Here is a 27,270-nt window from a genome sequence, read left to right as displayed (position 1 = left end):
ATTATGCTCGTCTCACTGCAGATTGCTGATAAGTAGCCACTAAAACTGGCATCTAAACAAATCACTATTAAGTGATCATCTCTGCGGACGTTTTCTTAACCTGTCCTCCCAGACAGGATAACAGGAAATTAGAACTCTTTTTACAACAGGAATTTGCTTTGATCTAAACGTTATACATGCAGGTGCTTGGCTTCATCCCCTTTTCCCCCAAACTCTAGATCACGCTTAATTTACCTCATTCCACCCAATGACCCTGAAGGATATGTTTAGTTTTGCCAAAGTATCGAACGGATCGGTAGAGCTTTGCCCTGCACCGTGCATAACACAATCCCTTCCTCTCTGGAGCAGGACCTCACTAAAGTGAGCAATGCCTCTTTTCATACGGGCGTCCTTTCTGGTCCCCTGAAACATACCATCAAGCAATCCCCTTCTTAAGAACCTTTAGGTTGACCCAAACGACCTGCCTAACTACTGACCTATCTCCAACTAGTCCTTTTCATTAAGCTCATCAAAAATTAATAACCTTGACAGCTCCAAGCACATGCATAGCATACCACATACTTTAGGACTGCCAATCTGAGTTTAAACCCGCAGCGGGCACTGAATCCACCCTGGCTAACTACATGAGACATGGATAAAGTCTGAAGTACTCTCTACACTGCACACAGCTTATACATGGGTAAAGGTCAAAGATGCATACCAAGGCTTACAACTCATCACAAACCTAGCAGGAACCATGTCCTCTGCATCCCTAATTACCAACAAAACATTCAATTGCATCAAATATAGAGGCAAGATCTTGGAAGTTCAGGATACTACACTTTGGAATGCACTGAATCTAGGCTGATTATACAGCCTCAAATATGTGCAATCGAGGAAAGTGAACTGGTCAAGCTTGCTTACAGCAGGACTTTTGTACCAAGGGAATGCACCACAAAATATCGAACTAGACCCAACGTCATCAACTGGACTTTCACTCACCCACAATTTCCAGTGCACGGTCAGTTATGCTTACATCACTCTGAAGTAACTAAAACATTATTCTACAAAGGGCTGTATACACACATATATATATATATATATATATATATATATATATATATATATATATATATATATATATATATATATATATATATATATATATATAATTTCTTTATTGGCCTTGAAACAATAAAAAGACAGAGTTGTCATCTTCCAATGAAGGAAATTATGCCACTACTTCTTTATGAAGGATTGTACATTAACACCGACATCTAAACCAGGCCCTTGGTCACTCTTGAACCACCGTATTTACTTTATAATTTAGTGAAGTATTAGGTACTGTACAGCAGGTCGCCCTGCAGCCGCTTTATTGCAGAAATATCGCCAAACTTTTTCTCACTGTGAGAGTCTATCACATGCTGCACTATGGACAATGAAATGGGTCAGGTGGTCAGTTTCACAGTCCCCTGGAAAATGGAGCAAGACCACTGACAGTCGGAAAGATCACAGACCAACTGTTAATAGGTAATGGCAGGCCATAGATCTGTGGGATATATGGAGGACCAACATTGGCCTTTGTGAGAAATTACTTTGTAGTTTTGTAATAGTTAAAATGGGTATTTCTCTATAGTTAAGGATTCAGGACCCATCCACTTGGCCTCTTGAAATGAGCGGCCCACAAGCATGATGAACAGCAAACAATGCTACACACAGTGACAGACTAATGACAATCTGCATTCAAAATGCATTATCCCATCGTATACCACCTAAAAAAAACCTAACATCCCAAGTGGCTTAGTACTGAAATAAACTCTGTGCAGTCAATTAATAATCTAATATAATAATTGTCAGTAGCCACAAGAAAACAGGGACAGCATTTTACACTTAAATGCAGGTATATTATCAGTTTCCATTTCTGACTCGTCACTCAAGTTTAGTGATTCTGAAAAGGGTACCGCTTGTTGCAAACATGGGACAACGGGCATGAAAGCCCCCTGTGTCAGAGCTCACACATGTAATGTTCAGCAATTCAGGTAGCAGCACATCAGTTCTAGGTTACCATTGGTGCCCATGTACGGGCTATTTATATTAGTAAACACATTCTTTTTCAGTCCCACCGGTCATACCCCAGTGCTGTGCCTGACTCCATGCACCGCACACTCATCCTACTATTAACACTTGTCATGGTTTTTGATATTTTACAATCGCAGTAGTTGACTCGCACTTCTTCCTCCATCACATCTATGATGAAACCTCATGTCTGTACGACGAAACGTGCAACATAAAAATCTGTCTAAACCATCACATGCATCACATTCATTAAGCAGTCTTCCTAAAAGCCCTCAACTCCTATCCATGTCCACCCTCTGGAGCAATGTGTATCTGAAATAGAACCCCAATAGCTCTGTCTGATATTTTTCCACAACCTGCTACCTATTCCACCAAACAGACCCTACATCTGTGGCGCCGACTTCACACAAGAGCCTCCGCCTCAACCTTCTGACAGACACCAAAGCAGGCCCTTTAGTGTTGAAGGACCTGCCCAGAAGTACCCACATCACACCCCATCTCAGGAAACTACACTGGCTCCTGTTACAGAAGAGATGCCAGTTCAAGACGCTGACCCATGCCTACAAAGCCATACGCAATGAGTGCCTCGCATACCTCCACAAATACCTGACCTTCCACCAACTTACCAGACTCCTCCACTCTGTCGCCCATACACCTCCCCAGGATCCACCGTACCAACAGCAGAGGACGTCCTTTTTGCACCTGGCTGGCAAAACATGGAACTCCATTCCTCTACATCTCACGACCGGCAAGTTGCTCTAGCAATTCAGGAAAGAACTCAAGACCTAGTTTTTCAAAAGAGAAGTCACCATGCAGCAGCCTAAACCACAGTGCCTCGAGACCCTCACAGGTGATTTGCTGCACTGTATAAATGACTGATTGATTGACTGATTGAAGATCATGGGAGTAGGGATTGCTTGAGTATTACTGGACCTTTTTCAGATCTGTTTGTCAGGGTTTCTACCACAGATAGCACAACATAACAATGCGCCTTACCGAAAATCAGAGAAGTCCCTTGCAATCCAAAATACAGAGAGCACAGGTGCACCCAACAGCAATGTTCAATCTACTTATCTTGTCCGGTGTCTACCTTCTTCAGAGACACTGAGATCAGAATGGACTATTCCAAATGTAAACAGATTTAAACGTCAATGTATGCTCATCCGGGAAATGGCTTGGAAATCTATGCTGACACGAACAGGTAAAGGGTCATGAATGGGGCTGAACATCTTAGATTAGGCGAACCATGAACTCTAACAGATTCCTGGAATAATGTTCTCCACTTTAGGAGGACAGCACTCACGATTCAGCTTCAGTTTGTTGAATCACTGCAAGGATACCATGCCTTTCCCTAGTGGACCCAGAAATCTGGAACTCCCTACAACGATCTGTTAGTCCTGCCTAGGGTACAGTTTCCATGGGTCCATTATCATAGACTACCTTCACTCTGCATATAGCGATGCTCACTTATGAATGATTTATGGTAACCGTTTTCTATCTCTACATGTAATCGTTGATATTCTATAGTGTTATAAAGCTCCTTTATTTGATAGTTAAATAGTACTCTAAAAATAAACCATCGATTAGGAGTATCAAAATGCGCTTAATCCACTGTGAATCCTTAATAAGTTTACACCCATTCGGACATTTAGAATCTAGGCATAGTTTTAATCCCAGGCAGCAGTAAAACAGTGAACATAGAGGTCCTTAAATCTTTTATAAACACATTTTTATACTAAGGCTTGGTATTTTGTTTTGCAAGGTGGGCTTTCTAAGTGTAATATGTTCAAAGAAATGCATGGAGCACCTGGATCCCACTCTTAAAGGCTTTGTGTTCTTACTTGCGAACCAAGAGCGATAAGGCCTTCTGGATGATTCGAGCTCTGAGGACTTGTTGCGGTATAAAGACTTCGATGGTCACACCTTACAAGGGGGGCTGATATTGTGGGCACAGCACTGGCACGCCAGGAAGCCGCTAGTTCACTGAAGCGGTGCACAAATGATTTTTTGCATACCTGACACCATCCTTATCTAGTGTTTCAAATTTCTGTTGGAGATTGTCGGTCCCAAACACTTTATAGTCAGTTGTGAAAGCCATGGCGCATGTTAGAGAGACATAAATTGGTGATGAGTTTTAATGCTCAAACTATCAGGTCCAATGGCTTGTAGAAGGTGCTCAGCCGCCTACAGTGTTTACCATTTACACACTCATGTGCTTTCCAAACAGGCTTTTGTTCACCTAAGACGATACCGTCCTTTCCTCTGCAACGGTAGGGCTCACATAGGACAGATACCGCTGAAGCTGGGATCGCATGCTTTGTATACATTTGGATTTCAAAAGCATAATTTCATCCACTTTGGTCACATACTCTTTAAAATCCTAGAATGAATGTAAAAAAAAATAGTTATCAATGTGAAGTATTAACATATTTTCTAATTAATATTAGGTTAATATGCACAGTAATATCAGTTTTGGGCTCTTTTTTTAAATTCGGTGAGACTATAGTTAACATACAATGTTTTTAATGTTGCTTGTAACAGAACGGTGTTTTATATGACTATCTTCTTTTCTTGCTATGTAGTGCTTTTTATTTGAGTGTATTATTGTGAGTGATCTTTAAGAAATCTAAGCATTAGACTATTACCATACCAAAGTCTCTTGTGAAGCTTCTCTACTGTGTTTCTTTAGTCACTTTTAGGTGCATATTTAGTTTAAAACACTAGGAAATATTTTCAGTTCTGTAAATGTCCCCCTCTAGGAGGAAGGAAGGTGTCTTCACATTCATAGTCTTTAGTCTCTTTGGGAAGAGTTCAAATGCCATATACAGTTTAGACTTAAACTTTTACATACTTGTTCCATGATTTTGCCTTTCAGTGTCTTCGTTATATCTCTCAGCTCATACGTATAGGACAGATCCACCTAGGGAGAAAGACTATTTGTATGCTGCTGTCTCAGACCCTGGAACTTCTAGGACATGACAGAGCAAAACAAGGTCCATGAGCATATGGCTTTGTCTAAGACATCAAGACATTAAATAATCACACACCTCACGTTAAGGGACCCACCAGACAAACATGCAGTGCCTTTGTCCTTGCCAATCTTTAAAGCTACATATTACTAATGTCCGATTAGCTCTAGAAGAGGTAGGATTTGTCTCATCCGTCACGAAGGACTCACAATTAATATATTTGCTCTATCTGCCTCCATTATTGCATAATGTTTCAAGCCCAATAAAGTGTCTCTCTCTCCGATTAACAGTATCTCTGATCATAGTCAACAGACCTCAGACAACTTTCATTTGTAGGCTAGAAATTCGGGTACACTAGCTAACGCAACTTACATTTTGACTGCACAATCTTATTTTGTTGGATTCCCATTGGATTAGACATGTAAATGCTTCTTAAAATTATCTCTTAAAGTGAAGGTAACCATGCAGGCCCCTGGTTCACCTCCTTTGTGGAAAAACATTGTTCAAATCACTGAAAATAATTCTGTGCTGTATCTACGGCCCCAATAGCAAAAAAGTGCTTAGGTAAAACACTATAATAAATTAATTGACGTGGGTGATAAACTTGATTATTTAAATTGTATTTGTAATGCTCACACTATTTAGAACATTGTTCATGTATCATGCTGGAGCTAGAACGGAAAGGCACAGTACTTCAGACAGTTTTTGACTTCACTTTTTCTTTTAAAAACTAGACCATAGAAAGCCAAAAATACTGCACATCACCACAAACGTCAACTTGTGGGAAAAAAGAATATGCATTTAATCTGGTTACTTTTCATTATAAAACATGAATGTTTTAATGAACGCATGTGGAAACTAGGGGTGGGCGGAATTTGCGTGATTGCGTTACGTAAATCTCCGCGAAACGGTAAAAAATCTCCGAACACGCAGAAATTCAGCGTACACGCAAAATTTCTTGATCGCGATGCTTTTATCCTGTTCGCCATTGCTGTTTGCGTGCTCTGGGAAATATCTCACGAACACGCATTTTGAGAATGCAAACAAGCAAAACATTTCGCAAAGTCACGGATCGCTGAATTTTTGGCAATTTTGTGTTCTCCACGGAACACGAAATTACCCAAATTCCGCGAGCGGAAAGAAATTTACCGCCCAGGCCTAGTGGAAACGTCGGTATGACTGATTACACAAGAAGTATACATAGCAATATTTTTTGCCATGGACACAAACCATCATTTTAATGGTGTCTAGTATACAGGTATGTGCAGCATTTTAAATACTTAACATTCACCCCTCCTACCAAATAAGTACCCTTAAAGAAGCCACGTGAGGGGAGTATTTAGAAATTGTTAAAAAAATAGACTTTAATTGGGTATACTTGATGAGTGCCCTTCAGAAGATCAAATTGGGATCCGGTTTTCACAAATATGTAAAAATGCTTTGTGAGGGTGAGAGTTAAGGGGGCATTGTCAGACTTTCCGTATTGTCGGGGACACAATAAGGATGCCATATTTGTCACTGCTGTTCCCTCACACGGAAGAGCCTTTGGCAGAGGGGATTAGGCCAGATGCTCGAATTATAGGTTTGTGTGTATGATGGACAACACGGATCGCATGTCACTGAAAGCAGACAACGAGCTACTGTTTCTGAGACACCTCCACTGTATAAGACTTGGACTAATGAAGAGGCTTAACCTCTTCTGGGTATTTTCACGTCAGAGGTACGTTGGGAGACTCATCGCTCCCCAGCTTAAATGCACACTCCTAAACTGCAGATCTGCCTCCAGACATGCTGCAGACATAGCTGACCTCATCATTTCAAAGGAACTAGACCTTCTAATGTTAACCGAAACGTGGCTAACGGAATCCTCAACCCCACTGATGGACGTTATAGTCCCCCCCGAACTACGACATTATCAGATTAGATAGACTCGATAAGATAGGGGGAGGTATAGCCTGTATATATAGGAGTAACATCACTATAACTGGAGCCATATCCCCGGTCTTCCGCACCTGCGAATACTTCTGCCTAGATGTTAGCAGCAACGGCAAACCAGCATGCTCACTTCATATCATCTATCATCCACCAGGTGACAACCTAATATTCTCAGAACAACTCATGGATCTGATTTCAACTAACAACGGACGGCAAAACACCCAAATATACCGTGGCGATTTCAATCTCCATTGGAATGACAACAATGACACAGTGGACAAATGCCTCAAAAACTTCCTTGATGATCTAGCCCTTACCCACACTTGCAATAGCCCTACACATAAGAAAGGATCAACCCTGGATCTAATTATCTCCAAAAGTGACGTCATTCAGCTGGAATCGATACAACCCTGTGATTGGTCCGACCACCATATTATCACCTTGTTCATCAAAGAAACAGTAAAATTTAACTCAGTTCAAGCCACAAAACCAAAGGTATGGAAAAGAGACCTGAAACGCCTCAACCCAAACTCATTACCCTCAGCAACCTGCAACCTACTATTGCCACCTGCTGGCATCTCAGACGTCAATGACCTCACCAACCACTACCTCAACTCTATGACCTCAATTATTAATGAGGTTGCCCCCCTTCAACTTAAGGGAATTTCCACTAAAGACTCGAAACCTTGGTACAATGGCCTACTCAACAAAGACAGACGATCCCTCAGAGCTCTTGAACGTAACACGAGATCAGTCCCGTCAACTAATCACCTTAAGCTATTAAGGAAAAAAAGAAATGCTTATTACAAAAAGATCAAGCGCACCAAAGCTGACTTCTTTATCCACCAACTAGACCAAGCTAAGAATCGCCCTAAAAAGCTTTTTGAGCTAATCCAATCTCAATCTAAGGAGGCACCTCAACGGTTACAAAACGCAGACCATCCGCAACCCAATTGTGAACTATTCTCTGCCTTCTTTACTCAGAAGACTGTCAACATCGAAAATGATCTCCTAAATGATCAATTACTGTACTCGTTACCACATATGCAAATCTCCCCTTCTCTACCCGCTTTGCCTCACCAAATCCTCTCAAAGTATGATCTTAAGAACGAAGCAACATGGTCCTCCTTTCACACCTACACGGAAGAGGCCATAGGAAAGATTCTTAATGCCCTGAAACCTTCCAACCACCTCATCAATCCACTTACCGCTAACGCTGTCAAAGACCTAACTCCGTGGCTTCTTCCGTTATGGACCAAAATCATTAATACTTCACTGCAACAAGGATGCATTCCAAACTCCCGCCAAAGTCGGACAGGTTTCACCCATCCTAAAGAAACCAACAGCCGACCCCACGGATCTTAACAACTACCGCCCTATTTCATTTCCAATATCCCTACCTTAGCCAAATTACTTGAAAAATGCGTACACCACCAACTGACTAAACATATTGACCACTTTGACCTTCTTAATAATCACCAATCAGGCTTCAGAGCAGGTCACAGCACGGAATCAGCCATGACTCACATCATCGATGATGCGCTACAAATCCTTGACCAGAACGGATCATGCCTACTCATTCTTCTAGACCTATCTTCAGCCTTTGATACGGTCAAACGCGAGAATCTGATTGATCTTCTCAAGCTTAGGATGGATCTGTCAGGAGTAGTATTAAACTGGTTTATCTCTTTTCTACAAAACCGCACACAACAATTCAAGATCAACAACACCCTTTCCAAGCCAGTTCTAGTAAGGTTGGGCGTCCCCCAAGGGTCCTCACTATCCCTGACACTTTTTAACCTGTTTATGGAGCTACTCACCGAAATGCTACAGGCGTCTAACGTGCAATATCATATGTACGCTGACGGTACACAACTTTATCTTAAGATCAATACCTTAGAAGACATTAAACGGCTTAACACCACACTCATGAACACTCAAAATTGCTTGGCAGAAAACCACCTCAAATTGAATGCTCTAAAGACCGAATTCCTCCTTATCGCTCCACCTGCTAACGTCCCTTTTATGCAAGACCTACTCCTACATCTAACTGCACTCCACGTTTAACCTACTATCGTGGACTCAGCAAATTCCTTGGGAATAACCCTGGACAGCAATCTCACTATGCAGAAACACATTAGCCACGCCACAAAGGGAGCAGACTTCCAGATAAACACTTTGAGGAAGCTAAAGCCCTTCCTGCCAGCCAATTACTTCAAGATAGCTGTACAAGCGCTAGTTATCCCGCGGGTGGAATATGGAAGTGTCTCTCTTTGCGGCCTCCCAAAAGTCATCACAGCTCCCCTGAGAGCCTCAATAAACACCGCAGCAAGACTCCTCACTGGCTCGAAAAGAAGTTCCCACATCTCCCCTGATCTAAAATCCTTGAATTGGCTCCCGCTTGAAGCAAGAATTCATCTAAAAATAGCGTGCATGACACACAAGGCCTTACACCACAAGGCTCCCATTTACCTTGCCCAGAAATTGACAATCTCTGGTGGGTCTAGGTCCTCTAGGGGTGCCGACAACCTACTACTAAAACCTCAAAGATTCAACAAAAAGAAAATATATAAACGAACCTTTTCTGGAATGGCACAGAGGATTTGGAATTCTCTTCCCCCAGAAACCAGCTTGAACTCTTCCACCGTCTCCTTCAAAAAGGAAGTAAAAGCGATTCTCATGGCAAAATTTACTTGACTAGACGCTAAGCAAATCTGAAGAAAAATAGTTCACTTACTACCACGCTGGGGGGTCCATCTATTCTCCCTAGGCACGATATCCTACCCTGGAATTTAAGAAATCGAGATACTCACATTAAGCTCTCTACCACTGTTCCTGTGCTTTGTTTATAATGTTATCCCATGTTTCTCTACCCCACGATTTGTACTTTGCACTCGTACTATTATCCCTTGTGTATGTTCCCCCTCTTTTATTACCTGTATAATTTGTCATAGTATTCCCTATGTATAATGCAACTCTGAATACTGGAAAGCGCTCTGATATCCGCAAGGATCTTGTTCGCGCTCTATAAAACCTTCAAATAAATAAACAGATAATTATACCCATACAGGAGAGTTAACAGCAATAAACTAGCAGATTCAACTCCAGGAGGAGAGATCTAGGGCAATTACTGAAGATCAGCATATACCCAGCTACAGCGGTCCAGTTCTGGAATTACAAAAATCCAAATAAGCAGGCAACAAGGGCTTAGCACAGAGATTTTATGGCACAAAGCTAATAAATAATAGAATGATAGAATCTTAATTTAGAAGGTTCAGAAAAAAATGGGTTGAAGAGAAATGCTGGGTTCAACCAATACTACTAAATTCCTCACTACCTTTGCCGACATGTGAACTGTTCCTTGAGATCGAGGCCATACTTCCTGAACCACTTCCACACACCCAGAGATTTAGCAAGTTGTGGGTGAGCAAACTATCAGATTTAGAGGTATCTGGTTTAGGGATGTTGAGATATTAATTCAACAGCAGAAATAGGTACACAGCATGGGGAAGGTACTAAAGAGAAGTCTGCTTCTCCCCCTGAGATTCAACAAGATCTGGGTACTGTCCGCGCACATGAAGAAGAACCCAACTTCTTTCAGCGACAAGTCAGAAAAGTTGTTGGATAGAACAGTAAAATTGCTGAAATCCACCAAGAAACTGGCCTGCAATCTGAGGGGTAGGAATCCAGTAGAACCTCCTGCACTCTCTTAGGAAAAAGTCTTCCCATTGTAGAGATATACGGTCCAAGAATGAATCGGCTAGTTGTCACATGAGCTTCTGACACAGACATGTCACAAGCTGACAGAGCGTATTGTAACAGAGCGTATTGTATCAGGGTTATTTCCCACTTTATACTGGTCATCTAGAACATAGGTGACAACAAGTTCTGTAACAAGTCTAAGTCAAACTCGAAATCCCACTTAAAGGTGATTCATGAGATGATGGGACTTACAGTCTTGCTGCTTGTACTTTTAAACAGTTTAGTAGGATGTGGTAGCATGAATATGAGTAAAAACGTTGCTGTATCTGAGGCACCCAGAGAACAAGTTACTTACCTTCGTTAACGCTTTTTCTGGTGTATACAGTATCTGCCTGTGAATTCCTCACCTTGTGAATATCCCCTGCGCACGCAGAATTCGGAAATTTTTTGTAGCTCTCCACGCTGACGAGGACGACGTCATAATAGCATGGCTCCGCTCGCGGATCTGCTGACATCACTGGAGCCATAAGAGATCCTCGTTGGCGTGATGACGTCAGTTCAGCCCTATTTTTCCGTGCCTTCGAAGCAAACAGGCGGACCCACACAAGTATATACAGTATATACACAGTATCCCAACCAACACACACAGTGTGAAATCAATGCAGGAAAGCAAAAAGAATAATACATTTCCTTTGAAAGTAACAACTAGACATTATAACATTATCACAATTGCAGGTATACAGGGGTGGACAACGGGGAGGCGGGCGGGTCAGTGAGAAATCCACCGGCAGATACTGTATCCAACAGAAAAAGCGGTACCGAAGGTAAGTAACTCGTTCTTCTGATGGATACATCTGCCAGTGGATTCCTCACCTTGTGAATAGAGTCCGACAGCAGTCCCCACTCCCGGAGGAGGGTGTCTACCCTTCTATACCAAAAGGTCCTGTAGGACGGAATGCGCAAAGTGTCCATCCCTCCTCACTTCGGAATCTAAGCAGTAATGCCTTGCAAAAGTGTGGAGGGAAGCCCAAGTTGCTGCTCTACAAATGTCCTCCACAGGAACATCTCTAGACAAGGGAGAAGTAGAAGACTTTGCTCTGGTAGAGTGAGCTCTTATACCCTCTGGAGGATCCTTACCGGCCAAAGAGTAACAGATCTTGATGCACAAGATAATCCATCTGGAAAGTGTGCGCTTGAGCACCGCTCTACCTTTCCTGCGACCAATGAAGCCCACGAAGAGCTGGTCATCTGCACGAAAGTCTTTAGTCCTATCGAGGTAAAAACTCGCCGCCCTTTTAGGGTCCAGGCGGTGAAGCCGCTCCTCCTCCTTGGAAGGGTGAGGGGAGGATAGAAGGTAGGAAGGGTAATGGACTGCCCTAAATGGAAGGGAGTTACCACTTTAGGCAGAAAACCAGCCCTGGTCTTAAATGACAACAGTCTCAAAGGACACTTGTGCAAGGGCTCAAAGGGAGAACCCTACAAGTAGGTTAAGACAAGATTTAAGTCCCATTAAGGCACAATAAAGGGAGTGGGCGGAAACTTGTTAGTAAGGCCCTTAATGTGACCTTAATACAATGGGCGATTTAAACAAGGACGGCTGATCCGGCAAGCAAAGGAACGCCGACAAAGCCGATAAATAGCCCTTCACAGTAGCCACAGCAAAGCCCTACTGAACTAGAGAAAGAGCAAACTGAAAGATGTTGGATAAACGAGCTCTCAAAGGGTCAACTGACTCCTCCCCCACACCATTTGACAAATTTGGACCACCTGTAGGAATAGATAGACTTGGTGGAGTGTCGCCTGGCCGATAAAATAACGTCCACCAGGTCAGGCGGGAGAGAAAAAGAATTCAGGTTGCCCCGTTCAATCTCCAGGCATGAAGGTGTAAGCTCTGGAGGTGGGGGTATAGAACCTGCCCCTGCGACTGCGAGAGGAGGTCTGCCCTGAGAAGGAGACGGAGCGGAGGGTGTGACGAGAGGTGAAGTATACCACACCATTCTTGGCCAATCCAGGGTGATCAATATGACTTGGGCCCGGTCTTGGCGAATCTTCCTCAGAGCCCGAGGAACCAAGGGTATGGGAGGAAACGCGTAAAGGAGTTGTGAGCTCCAACACAACTGAAACGCGTCCCCCAAAGCTCCCTGCATCGAATGCTGTAGACTGCAGAATGACGGTCAGAGAGCGTTCTCGTGAGTGGCAAACAGGTCCACCCGAGGGGTTCCCCACGTCCAAAAGACGTGACAAACCACCTCTGGATGCAGCCTCCACTCGTGGTCAGCGGAGAACTGCAGACTGAGACTGTTGTATGGCGTTTTAGGATCCAAGCGGAATTTCCCGATTCATGCCCGTATATAGGTACAATTCACATTGACCTAATGGCATAGAAATCATACCCTTATTTAGACAGAACCCATGCAGTCCAAATACAGGTATGGCTACTTCCACCCGTAATAAAAAGTCACAACAATTTCTTGGAAAATCGGCTTAAGCAGTCAGGGACCTCCCCTTGCTTGAATATTGATGTGTCCAAGAACTCATGGACTTTACAAAGAACTCCTATTCCCTTGGGGTTCTTTTCTGACGTTATTATGCCTGACTTTCAAACTAGGCACCTTCAAGGTATAAATTCTAAACCAAGGTATGGAGCTGATTAGAACCTAAGAGAAAGCTTGGATAGATTCTTGGCAAAGAAAACCAAACCTATGCTACACAAAACGTACTCCCTCCCGCATACTAGACTTAGGTTAGGTACATTTGGGTAGGTGTATTTTAGAAACACTAGTTGAGTATTTTAGCCTGTGTATTTATATATGTATTTTTATATGGCTTAGAAACCATACAATGCTTTTACAGTATTATTTTATAATACTATTCTCGCTGTACGCATTATACTTTGCAGCCTGCATTACGATTGTAGCAGTTCACTTTACTTGCATGAGAAAGAAGACGGTTCAATAAATCCTTTTATTGAAAACACCCGTCTCTCTAGTTCTCTACACCTCTGTTGAAATGAAGCATGCACGATTGACTGAGTGAAATATTCATCTATTGTTTCCGCGTTTAGTATATTCGATAGAGACCTAGTTGACCTCTGTCCTACGTCTAATCTATAGGATATATTATTCCAATGCGCAGAGCCTATTGGGAATATAGGAAATACACTACATGGCGCCCGATGTTTGGTAAGGCACTAATTTAACGCTAGATACTAGAGTAAGTCAGTCGTGCTTTTCACAGAGCCCCCTTTTTCTCGTACAATACTCCAATAGACGTCTGGAGTGGGTAAAAGGATAAAATATCCGCCAAAGCTGAATAGGACGATAATCCTATGTATTAGTTTTTGGTTTGTTCAACGTAGAAGGATACAGTGTTCCAAAATATTGTGCACCTTATCTTTGCTTCCTTGAAACTTGCTCTGCAACTTTCATTAAACAATGTCGAATAACGACGGCAATAACGCAACCGGTGGAACTGTAGCAGCTGCAACCCAACCGGGCTTAGACATTACAGGTTGCCAACAAGACGACCCGGATGCTATAATCATCCCGGAAAACTTAAGGAAAACCATCAAGAGGTGGTAGGGTAGTTTTTGTCATAGAGGCACATGAATATTGGCAGACAGAGGTATTCTATTCATGGATTGTCTTCCCTGAAGCAAATCCAGTAACACATGTGTTTCACTTCTACAAGGTAGCGGACCATCCAACGGAATACGTTCCTTTTGAGGACATTGAAATTCCATTAACATACATCAAAATCACATTACCAGGCTCGGTCCACTAGGTAGACCAGGAGCAACATGGCCGGTACTAGCAGCTATACACCACATCCTGACATTGAAGAAATGTCAGGTGAAGAGCTATTAGTTCAACTAAAACAACTAATAAAAATACATAGACAATTTGTTCAATATGTCATGCAGACTAACAGTCCAACCTCCTATAAGGATTCCACAACACACCCCTTACCAGGGGAACACAAATAAAATTACACCACAGACAATACAATCAGTCATTGGTAAACTGCCCGCAAAACGGGAACAAATTCCATCCTGGATAGCTCAAAAAATTACTCAAATCGAGGCAGTATTTCCTGATACTACCCCTCATGAGAAACAAAGGATCTTAACAATCTGTTTACCAATGGGGATCGCACCACACTTGGAGGACTGCGACACTTGGGGTACAGTCTTTGCTGCAATGTATACAAAAACACATGGTGTTCCGTCTATGGCGGTAATTCCAGACGTCCTGAAACAGATTCAAAATGAATACGGGGCAGAGCCTGTCTTAAATCTGGGTATGAAACTACGGTATAAACTACTATATTAGCTAATATTAAAGGTGAAGCAGCATCTGTGGCGATCCGCCAAAAACAAAGAGAATTTGATGTAACTGAGCAACCATGTGAACTGGTCAGAATAATTGAAAAATCCTATGAAGAACTAGGTAGACATAGTTTCGGTGGGAAACCAGTTAAGCCCCAACTAACTGAAAGTCCTGAAAAGGTCTTTATTAAAACACTCTCCCTGTTCCTAAAAAGAAGTGGGAGAATACTAAACAAACTTCTAAAGAGAAGCGTTCTCCATCCCGAGGTAGGTCTCCTCAAAAGGAGCCCTCTGAACAGAGGTATAACCTCAGGAACAGGTACAATTTGAAAAAACCTGATAGATATCAAGATACATGTTCCTCTCCTACCTTTCAGACTTCCTCACAGAAATCGGAAAGAAGAGGACGGTCAGAACACAAGGAAGAACGCGTGAAGTCCAAAGACGATCAACACGTTCCAAAAAATAAGAAAACCCAATTCTCCAAAAAGAAGGTAGCAGGTCTAAAAATCAAACATGCCGAGGATTTTGAGAACACAACTCAAGAACAGGGAGTGGGCCCAGACAATACTGGACAGCACAGCAGAAGTAACCATAGCTCGCAAGATCTTGAAAGATCATCTGGAGACAGTGGACTCGAATGAGTACATCCAAGTTGAAACTGCCGATACCAGGGTTAGTGTACCCCATAAGTCATATGAACTAACACTCCGGATGGAGGGGGATATAACTAGAAAAATAAGAGCGCTCTTTTGGGAGAAGCACTCTATGGGTTATGACATTCTTATAGCTGAAAAAGACTGGCCACCAAAATTTGTCAGGGAGTGCTCACATGGCGAAGAGATCATTATGCCAGCCTTCTCCAATCATATTTCAATTCATTTAAAATACACCTATGCCAGAAAATGTGCTGTTGTCCAGGCTCCAGCATTATATAAAAATCATGTAGGATGGGATGAAGATTCCCCTCACCATAAAATCCAGTTAAAAACTCAACCAACTGCACAAAGGCAGTACCCAGGTAAGCAAAAAGCTAAAAAACAGGTCAGGGCGATATTAGATCAACTTGAATACCAAGGGGTGATTGAAACATGCACCTCGTCAATGAACAAAAATCCTTTGTTTTCTGTCTCCAAACCGGACAATACATATCGTCTAGTTTTGGACTAGAGACATTTAAACTCTTGTTGCAAAACCTTTGCAGTACAAAATGCACACAGTGCAGCACTAATTAATAACATTGTGCGTAAAAAATATAAAACCACATTAGATATTTCTAACGGTTTCTTCTGTCAAAACATTGGACCTGAAAGCAGGTACTTGACCAGTTTCTCAATCATGGGGACACAGCATCAATTCTGTTGTCTCCCCCATGGTTTCAAGAATAGTCCAGGGTTATTTTCAGCTAGAGTAACAGAGTTACTACAAACGTATGATGATGAGGCATTATCTTATGTCGATGACATCTATCTAACAGACGATGACTTGGACAGGCACTTGAACAGAGTGAATACCATTATACTTGGATTCGCCTCTGAAGGGTATAAATTGAACTTTAAGAAATTAAGAATTGCCGACCTCAACGTCCGTTTTCTAGGATACAAGTTATCAAGTGTAGGCAAAAGCCTGGCAGCCAACTTTTTAGAAAAAGTGTGCGCTGCTCCAACCTCCAAAAATGCTGAAAAACGTAGTCAATTCTAGGTTTCCTAAACTTCGAAAGAACTTACATTCTAAATTACGCAGAAAGGGTTAAACCTCTCTACGAATTAATCAAACCTGATTTCAAAACAACTAATTGGACTCAAAAACACACAGAAATTTTGAGTTCAGTGCACACGAACATGTTAGCAACAACACATTTACAGACACGCGTAAACGCACGCAATCTTGTAATCCGAATCATCCCAGGAAGATGCGGATTCACGTACTTAACCTTTAATGAAGGTGAAAAAGTACCAATTGCTTATAAATCACACTTGTACACACAAGCTGAAACGAAATTCACTTCTACAGAAAAAATTCTGACAGCAGTTCAAACTGCAGTGGCAAAAGAGAGAGCCCTCGCACAGGGAAAACGCATAATGGTCGTCACTCCTGTAACTGCCTTAGAGGCAGTGACAAAAGCAAGCCTTCCGAATGCAAAGGCTTTGCATCCAAGATGGATACAATGGGTTAACCCTCTTGCTGCAACAGACATTGAATACGCTTTTGACCCATACTTGAAAACACAAGAATTTCTACAATACGAACGAGAATGTCCTCTGCCCACTGAGATTATGCCTCTAGAACAGTACGAATGTATAATTTATACAGACGGATCAGCACAACCCGCAATTGGGGGTAAACAAGCTTATAGTGCTGCATGCACGATCGTTAAAGGTCGCTGGCGCGATGGTAAATTCCGACCTATGATCACAAAAACGCAATCTCTCGGAGATTGTACAGCTCAGCAAGCTGAACTACAAGCATTCAAGATGGCGCTTGAAAATACTGATCGCGAATTCTCCACACTCATAGTGTGCGATTCCTATAACTGCGTCCATTCTTACAATGAATACTTGCAGAACTGGGTTCAAAACGGTTTCAAAGATGCAAAAGGTGGCACAATCAAGCATAAGTTGCTTTGGGAGTCATCAACATGATGGCGTTCACGCTGATGAAGCCGCAAAGGCAGCTGTGCAAACGGCTTCCGTAGCTGCAATCACTCATTCAAAAACGAAAATAGACAGCGAAATAATGCAAGCTGTCACTGCTTCCAGCAAAGACATGGGTAAAACATTACCAAAAGGCTTACCTCTCAAATTCTCGTATATAACTGAATAATGTTCCGTTTGCTCGAATCCCTGGAGTGGGGGATATAGTAATTCCAAACATGGAACATAAATTAGGACTAATCTTAGCAGCACATAAAGGGCTTGCCTCTGCACATGCTGGTGTTTCCGCCACAGTGTCGTTAATAAAACAAAGATACTGGTGGCTGCGCATGAGGAAACAGACCCAAAACTATGTTTTGGAATGTGAAATCTGCCAACAGATGAAAGTCTTTACAGTGAAACGACCTAGGCAGATGCCCCTGTTAATTTCAAATAAGCCATTAGCATGCGTTTACCGGGACCACTGCGGTCCCTTACAGCGGGATGGTAACTATAAATATATCATGGTCGCAGTGGAAGCATGCTAAAGATTCATTTGGATGTGGCCTCAGCGCTCGGCTGACGCTCGAACTGTTATAAAAGATATGCGAGTCTTTATCGGCACATACGCAGTTGGCACGCTACATTCTGACCAGGTTCCTGCATTTAGCTCAAAGGTTTACAAGGTGGCCATGGCCAATCTGGGCGTAGCATTGCGGTATTCTAGTCCATTCCATCCTGACTGAAATTCAGTTGTGGAAAGAAAAAAAAGCGGGACATAAAGCAATCTATATCAGCTAGGGTATTAGGCTTGGGTGACGGGTAGGTCAAACATCTAATAAGTGTCCAACGTAGTCTAAACAATCTGCCAAGAAGTACTCTGGGTGGAATCACTCCATATGAAATCCTTTTTTGGGACTAAAATGATTGTCCAGGACCTTCATCGTCACACTTCAGTGGTAGAACAAAAACCTTTTGATATCAAAGACCGTTTGGCTGTTTTGCAGGACTTAAATGAAACAAGGAGAAGTCAAAGCAACACATTGCAGAAGCCAGCGACCACTGAAGGGGAACCACCTGTCCCAGCAAGACAAACTGGAAATTCTACCAAGCTAGCAATGGGCATGCTGTATCCCAGCGGCATTTCAAAGTTGTGCATATTTTATATTCAACTAGTGAGAACTCATACCATACCATCTCCCACCCTCCCATCCCACCCTATACCGCTCCTGGTCAGTCTTACTTTTGGCTGCTGGGAGTCAGCACATAGGCACCCTCCCAAAGGATACCATGTACAGGGCAAAATCACAATGTCTCTGGTCTATGGGCCGAATGACCAAGAATAGCCAGGCGCCCGGCATGTTACTGAGATGCGGTAGCTTGTGTAGGAGACAGATCCAGTGCTTCCAATTCAATTAACATGGCCTCCCAATCTAATGAGATATGTTGCTTCCTCAGTCTTCTCTCCTCCTCCCTTCGAAGAGCTGCACCCTCCGCCCTCGCCCATTGAAGCATGTCAGTCAGCCAGACCGTAACCGTTGGACATCTGGTAGACTTCCACCTCATAGTGAGCATCCTGATCGCTAAAATGAGTTGGAGGTCCAAAAACTTTAGCCGCACATTCTGGACCTTTGAGCGCCTACGGAGTCCCACCAGGCAGGTTAGGGCCTCGTCCGGAACCGGGATTTGTGTGTCTGTGGCTAGGGAGTGGCGCACCCCTCCTCAATAACCCTGCAGGTGAGGACAAAACCACAGCATGTGGACAAAGTCCGCCTCATCTCCTTTACAACGGGGACAGTAGTGGGGGGAGTCCGGGAACATACGGTGTATCCGTTTCGGTGTGAGGTATGACCTATGGCATATCATTGCCTGTATAAATTTGAGCCTTGCATTACGCAACACTTTTTTGGGATTCTCCAGTATACGTTTCCATGCGTGGTCCGTGATTTCCACACCGGAGTCGTCCGCCCAGTGTGCTCTCAGGAAGGTAAGTGTAATTGCTGCATGTGTCCGTACTCCAGTATATAGCCAGCGCACCAAATGTCCTCCAGGTCCCATGTAGTATAAAAGATGTACTAGGGTGTGCTGTGGGGGTTCAGTCCTCTGTGGGGACCAAGTGGTTCTGATGTAGTGCGTCACAGTAGCGTGTAAAAGATACAGGCGGGGTGGTGCCCCAGTGGCCTGCAGAAAAGAGTTGTGGTCCAGCATAGTGCCATCACTAAAGAAAGCTCCTACCTCCTCTATTCTATTGTCCGTCCATGCCTGATTTCTAGTCCGTGTGAGTCTCTCCTGTGGTGTAGGAATGCCTAGTAAGTGGATGTTCGCGGCGTATGGGGTTGCCGTTGATGTGTAGGAGAGGGCCCTCCTCCAACAGAGTAGGGCAGTCCGCAACAGGGGGGGGTGGAAATCTGAGGGGATCCTATGAATACTTAGAAGGTTCATCAGATTATGAACAAATGTACTGTTATAATCACTATGGTCATCATTATTTGCACAAATCTGCAAACCCTAGAAATGTTTATACTTTTAATCAATGAGAACATTGTCCAACGCCACCAAAGGGTAGCTCAAAAACATTTTATGAAAAATTTCCATACTTCTCAGATTTTAATGTCTCAAATCCAGAAACATTTTACTTTAAAATGTTAATAAGACAGGAATGAAAAGTATGTTGACTAATACTAAGCAAATTTATTCTGCGGCCTTTTTTGCTCAGCTGTCCACATTAGGTTTTCACTTTTGGAGAGACAACATTGAGACAAAAACTGTCTGGGGAACAAAAGATTGGCAGGTGCAAGGATTCGAAGCTTTATTTCCAGCCTGCATTATCCCTGAAAAAATAATGTTTTTGAATGACACTGTCCAACAAACATCCTGTCTTGGCCTAGCTAAGATAAAAGATTTAAACAAACCATCCATACCTACACCTACACCTGATAGAAAAAACACTACAGAGGGGGTGGTTAACGTAAAAACAATTTTACTTAAAAACAGAACAGATCCTGATTGTAAAAAATGGTAATCTGGCCCACAGACACAAACAACTGTCAAGATAGATTCCTGAATAAGACACAAGGGTTCACATTCACTAGGCCAGATCCAAGATATGTCCAGAGACAACATCCAGGGATAGTAACATCTTATCTTTACTTAAAGATGGCGTTGATTTAAGGGACTTCTTACAAGGACCTAAAAAACCGCGTCATAAACGTTTTATATGCGCTGGTATATATGCCATTTATAATGAAGATTGGAAAGCGACACAAGCAGAGACTGCAGAACGAATACGAGAAATTGATCGTATTAATTTAGAGAAATCACTCTCTGTAGTTGACAGCATAGTATCCTCTGCCATAGACATAGACATACAGGACTTGCTCATGTTACAGCATGGACAGTCACAAATGCGTTCTATAATGCTTTTAGGCTGGACGTTGCAAAATCTTCGTTCTGGCTATGTGCCATGGCGTCTAATCTACACCACGTCATTGTTCTCTGTATTTAACCTTACAGATAAACAAATCACTTTGGCACAAAGAGGAGCAGACTATACTGTGATGAGCATTGAGAAACTGGAAAGATTACCATTAACTGTTTCGGAAAAACCTGCAACAGAATTGCTAATACACAGGACAATCTCTGCCTGTCACAATTTTCCATGTTCAGTATTGTTTGAAACATATACCAGCTGGAGTATATGAAAGGTTGGATAAAGAATACACCAAGTCAACCTGGGATTTACCATATACACACAAAAGTTGGAGTGGGGGAAAATAAGTAATTCTTAGTGGTACAAACTGCAAAAGCGCACTAAGCGGTACACTTTTATGTCAGGGTATTAACTTACACGGGGCCTGCGATAGTTCTTCGACCAACTTATCCTGCCACCTGCAAGGTTCTCCAGCTGTAGTGATAGATCCAATTTTTAGGCAGCTTTCTAATGGAAGCTATATTATGTTGAATGATCACAGCTGCTGTGGCATGTTGCCAGGAATAGCCTATCTCGTAACTGTGTCAGCCAGGGTCACTTGTTGTATGCAAGTATTGTTTCCTAAAACCACGACAGACTGGGAGTCGCCGTTATGGCCTTCAATTATTCAATTTTATTTGAATATGATTTGGAACTCAATTGAGATCCACATATAAGCAAAACATAAATGACAACAGAAATTACAAAGCATAAAATTCTCAAAATACATTCCATTTATATAAAAACTGAAAAGTGAAAATCATATCTATTAATATAATTCTAAAAAACATTTTTAAAAATAAAAAATTCTGAAACAGAACATTTCATTTGGAGGATTGGAAATGGCATCGAGTAGAGATTTGGCAGAAGAAATGCTTAACTTTAAACATATAGGTCTCACCCACTTTCGACGATGAACCACTAGAGCAGGGCATACGAAAAGGATATGGGTAATATCCTGAGTTGAGCTGGCAATGTTACATAGATTGCATTTATCGGAACAACCATGCCATATAGCTAATAATTTGTTTAAAGGGAGAAGATCATGTCTCAAGAGAAACCAAAAGCGGCGTAAGCCCTGGGGGAGGGTCCAAGATGCATAGGGTTGTATATGTTTGAATAAGTAAGAATTAACAACCTCAGTAACACCTTTCTTTGTAATAAGGACATCTCTATCCCTCCTAAAACTTAACTCCCAAGACGCACGTTTTAATGACAACTTTAGCTGGTGTGGAGATAATGAAAAAAGAGTTGATTCCTCTAGTTCCAGTAACGTAACAGCCCTTCTGAAGTTCTTTATAAGTACAGAATGTTCTTTCATAGGACCCAATAATTCTTTTTTAATCAGACATCTTAAAGTAGCCGATTTTCTATTGGCTAGGTGAAAGACCCAACGTATTACTCCTGCCAGGGCCTGAACCCAACTACTTCGTATGCCCAATTCCAGTCTGAGGGTTTCCACTGTACAGGCATTGTTAACCGACAATAAGTGTCGCAAAAGCCTACCCTCAAAAGTATCCAGAAAACCCCATTGCCTCAAATCTATTAGCTCAGTACCATAGAGCAGGGAAGCTGGAATTTTTGCTCGAAAAGCCTCTAGCAGATAGACAAAATGTCTTCTGCCGGTGGCTTTATAAACAGCACTCAGTCCATTTCCCTGAGACATGGCTTGAGTGACAAGGCTCACATAGATAGCAACACTAGGAAATAGTGTTGCTATCTATGTGAGCCTTGTCACTCAAGTTACCACATACTATTTTCCCCAGAAAAACATAAGATTTTACAATTTCCAATTTCTCACTCCCCAAAAACCAACTAAAATTACCCGATTTTGATTTTTTCTTCCCTGTAATGCACATTACCTTGCTTTTAGACATATTGATCTTCAAATGATGGCACTCAGCGAATAAAGGCAAAGCATGCAGACGACTATTGAGACCCTTCGGAGTAAGGTCTAAAAGAAGTAGATCATCTGCGTACATTAAACATGCAACCGGTTTGTCCCCTAGAGTGGGGGCAATTCCTTCGCTCAGGGATAGGGTCTGGGGGAGATCACAAACGTAAAGAGAAAATAACAAGGGCGCTAGTAGGCAACCCTGTTTAAGACCATTGGCAGAAGGAATTGCTTGGGATAGGCCTCTCTCCCCGCCCAACAGTACTCTACATCAGGTCTCAGAGTGGAGTTCCTGAACTAGATTTAACAGCCTAGCTGGCATACCCAAGGCAAATAATTTCTTCCACAACAGAGGACGGTCAACTTTATCGAAAGCCGAGGAGAAGTCTATGAAGGCAGCATAGACTCCCCCACCTCTGACCCTAATATATTTATCCGTTATTACCTGGAGAGCAGTTAAATTATCCAAGGTACCATGATTTTTACGGAATCCCGTCTGTTCAAGGGGAAGTATGTTTGCTTGGTCCACCCAATCATTAATTTGTTTCAACAGGCATCTTGCAAAGACTTTGCCGATTGCATCTAGGAGGGCAATTTGGCGATAGTTTTGAGGGGCCGATCGATCACCCTTTTTAAAAAGGGGCACTAAGATGCTCCCTTTCCACGAGGAAAGAATCTTTCCGCTGGAGAAAGAGATGTTGAACACCGGACATAACAATTTGCTCCATTTTTCACTGCTTTGCTTTAATACAGATATTGGGAGTTCATCCGGCCCCATTGCCCCAGATGAACGCATTTCCTTTATGGCTGTTACAATATCATTTTCAGATAAGTGATCCAAAAACTGATCACTTACGATAGAACCTACCCGGGGAACCGCCGCTCCATTATTTGCATAAAGGGTTGTGACATAATCTACCCATATTCGTTCTTCAATGGGGATAGGAAGCGGCCTTGTTCTTGAACCACACCCCTCACCTATAATCGACCAGAACTGTTTCATTTCCCCTTTAAAGGCAGCCTCTCTTAATTTTATCCAAATAGTATCCTCCCCTTCCTTCCGTAATTTTACTTGTAACCTTTTCCTCCTTCTTTTTAATAAACTTACTTTGTGTGAACCTTCTGACGATTTACACAAGTATTGTTCCCGTACTAGCTTATTTATTTCTATATTGAGTAAACGTAAGGGACAAGAGGGTATTGCAAAATGGGCTTCACTAAACATCTCTTCTATACGAATTGATACTTTAAGCAGAATGAAAGCCATTCTTTTACAAAAACTGTGCCACTGACCTTGTCCAAAGAGACATATGAACTGCAAGTTGCAAGGTCTTCTGTAGAGATACATGCCCTTTTATCGACAAACTGCCCTATACATTTCGCTGAAATGTTAGGTCATATCTTAAACATGTCTGATACCAGTGGTATTGTACATGTATTTAAGACAGTTTTTTCGGGACTGTTAGCACTGTTTTAAGCAGTCCTCTGCATATTTCCAAAACTTGTGCACTCTGTGTTCGGCAGCCTGCCTCTCATTTTGGGACTCGTAGCAGGAATACTATTTTCGTTCCTTCTGCCCCGATAAGGGAAGTCAAGTCACCAGCGACACCCAGATTACCTTTGAGAACACTCTCCTGGCAATGAAGTGCCGTGAGCGCATGATACAGATTCTGGGCTTGGCTCGTTTAAGAGATCTGAATACCACGTGGTTTCTATCATTCCGACCAATCTGGCAAGAGTGCATCTTACCTGTTCTATGATGGCTGCTATGTGTAGAAGAATGTGTGTTAGACATTTGTCTGACACTCCCATCAGTCCTGCCAACGGATGTTGATACTTTGCTTGGACCGGTAACGGCTCATGCACTGTGTTGTCCCCAGCGGCTACCAATCCTGATGATGGCATTCGTTGAGATCTCACAGACGGTGAGATACGTGGAGCGACAGGCACACAGGTATCATCTCCTTCGGACATTGATAATGCGGCTGACGTTGACGGCGTTGCTTCCCATTTTTGTGCAATCGATCTGCTTAACGAGGTAGTCCAACTTTCACCTACTGTAGTAGACAAATTCTTTACCAGCGTAGAAGATTTGATGTTTTCTCCAAACAATGAGACTGACTTTTGAAGTTTGCACACAGGGTTCTGAGGGACTCTGTATTCGACCTTCACTATTCAAAACAAGCTTCTAAACTTTGGAACTCTATTTCTCTACTTCTTTTTCCAAAATTGCCTTTTTTTTGTTTGGCACAAAGTAATCTGCTTAAAGTAGAACTATTCCTAGAGCACAAGAATTCTTTGATTACTTCCAAGAGACAATATTTGACCTTGTCCACAACAAAACGGATTATAAATTATGTCATGGAATGGTCTCGACCTTTTTTCTTCTGTATTTAAGAGCCATTTCATAAATGTATTTTAGTGATTCATTCGGATAGCATTTCCAATGTCATACTATATGCTTTGAATGAAAACATTGCTTTTAAAAATGCGTACAGCACAAATGCTCTTTTCATGTACAACCAATACCAATACATTTTTTTTTTGTATTTTGGGTGGGGATTTAACACATCATGCTTTAGATATGTTTTATGTGCTTAGAACTTAGTAATGTCGTACATAATAAAGTGGAGTGGGTGTTGTATGGCGTTTTAGTATCCGAGCGAAATTTCCCGATTCATGCCCTTATATAGGTACAATTCACATTGCTCTAATATAGGCATAGAAATCATACCCTTATTTAGACATTGCCCATGCAGTCTAAATACAGGCCTGGCTACTTCCACCCGTACCAAAACGTCACAACGATTTCTTGGAAAATCGGCTTAAGCAGTCAGGGACCTCCCCTTGCTTGAATATTGATTTGTCCAAGAATTCATGGACTTTACAAAGAACTACTATTCCCTTGGGGTTCTTTTCTGACGTTATTATGCCCGACTTTACGTCAAACTAGGCACCTTCAAGGTATAAATATGCCTTCACTTGCTCTAGCAAGACACGGTGGTTCGGAGCAGTTCGACTATCTACTTGCCCGACGCAGCTCGCTACAGCAAGTGCCGAAGGAAGCAGACCCTCTAGCTGATGCACTGATCGAGCAGCTGTCCTTTCTCTCGCTGAGAATCCAGCTCCAGTGTTTCAAAGCTCCCCTTGCGGGGTGTTGGGAAATCGAGTCCCGAGACAGCGATTATAGACCTCCTTCATTTTAAACCAAGGTGTGGACCTGATTAGAACCTAAGAGAAATCTTGGATAGATTCTTGGCAAAGAAAACCAAACCTATACTACACAAAACGTACTCCCTCCCGCGTACTAGACTTAGGTTAGGTACATTGGGGTAGGCATATTTTAGAAACACTAGTTGAGTATTTTAGCCTGCGGATTTATGTATGTATTTTTATATGGCTTAGAAACCATACAATGCTTTTACAGTATTATTTTATAATACTATTCTCGCTGTACGCATTATACTTTGCAGCCTGCATTACGATTGTAGCAGTTCACTTTACTTGCATGAGAAAGACTGTTTAATAAAACCTCTTATTGAAAACACCCGTCTCTCTAGTTCTTTGCACCTCTGTTGAAACGAAGCATGCATGATTGACCGAGTGAAATATTCATCTATTGTTTCCGCGACTCTAGAGATACAATTCTTATTCTTGAGAAACAAAGTTGTCATGTTTATGCGGTTGTCAGAAACTAATCCCTTCTTGTGAATTCGAGAAAGTTTCTAGTGACCTCTGAGCTAGCTGGCACTCACGATTAAGTTTAGTATATTCGATAGAGACCTAGTTGACCTCAGACCTACGTCTAATCTATAGGATATATTATTCCAATGCGCAGAGCATATTGGGAATATAGGAACTACACTACAAGACTGTCTGCACGCACGTTCAGAACTCCGGCCAGATGATTTGCCATCAGACAAATCTGATGGTCCTGAGCCCAGGACCAGAGACGCAGAGCCTCTCTGCAGAGAGGATGTGACCCTACTCCTTCCTGCTTTTTGACGTACCACATCGCGGTAGTGTTGTCCATCAGGACTTGAACCGACGACCGCGAAGGGAAGGGTGGAAGGCCTTGAGCGCGAAACGTATCTCCCGCAACTCCAGAAGGTTGATGTGAAGTAACCTTTCCTCTGGAGACCAAGGGCTAGATGTAGGTAGGCAAATACCGGTCGGTAACAGCCGAAATTAGGTAATGTCGGCCGTTACCGACCGGTATTTGGAAAATGAGATGTAGGGCCACCTAAAATACAGATTCGGTAATTTTACAGATTCGGTAAAATTAC

General features: G+C 42.4%; 1 protein-coding gene across 3 annotated transcripts in view; it reads right to left on the bottom strand.

The window, feature by feature from the left end:
• Positions 1 to 1,132: 1,132 nt before the first annotated feature.
• The window catches only part of KIF24 (kinesin family member 24), a 269,135-nt gene continuing 242,997 nt past the window's right edge, over positions 1,133 to 27,270 (bottom strand). For 2 of the 3 annotated variants that reach the window (XM_078674708.1, XM_078674709.1), the window contains exon 13: positions 1,133 to 4,435. In XM_078674708.1, the coding sequence (XP_078530834.1) occupies positions 4,295 to 4,435 (141 nt within the window). In that variant the 3' untranslated portion in view covers positions 1,133 to 4,294. The remainder of the gene's footprint in view (positions 4,436 to 27,270) is intronic. The other variant, XR_013606988.1, reaches the window with a different exon arrangement.

Source organism: Lissotriton helveticus, chromosome 2_1 (genome assembly GCF_964261635.1).
Source record: "Lissotriton helveticus chromosome 2_1, aLisHel1.1, whole genome shotgun sequence".
Lineage (NCBI taxonomy): Eukaryota > Metazoa > Chordata > Amphibia > Caudata > Salamandridae > Lissotriton > Lissotriton helveticus.
Note: the sequence above shows the minus strand (reverse complement) of the source record. Positions and strands in the feature narration are given on the sequence as shown.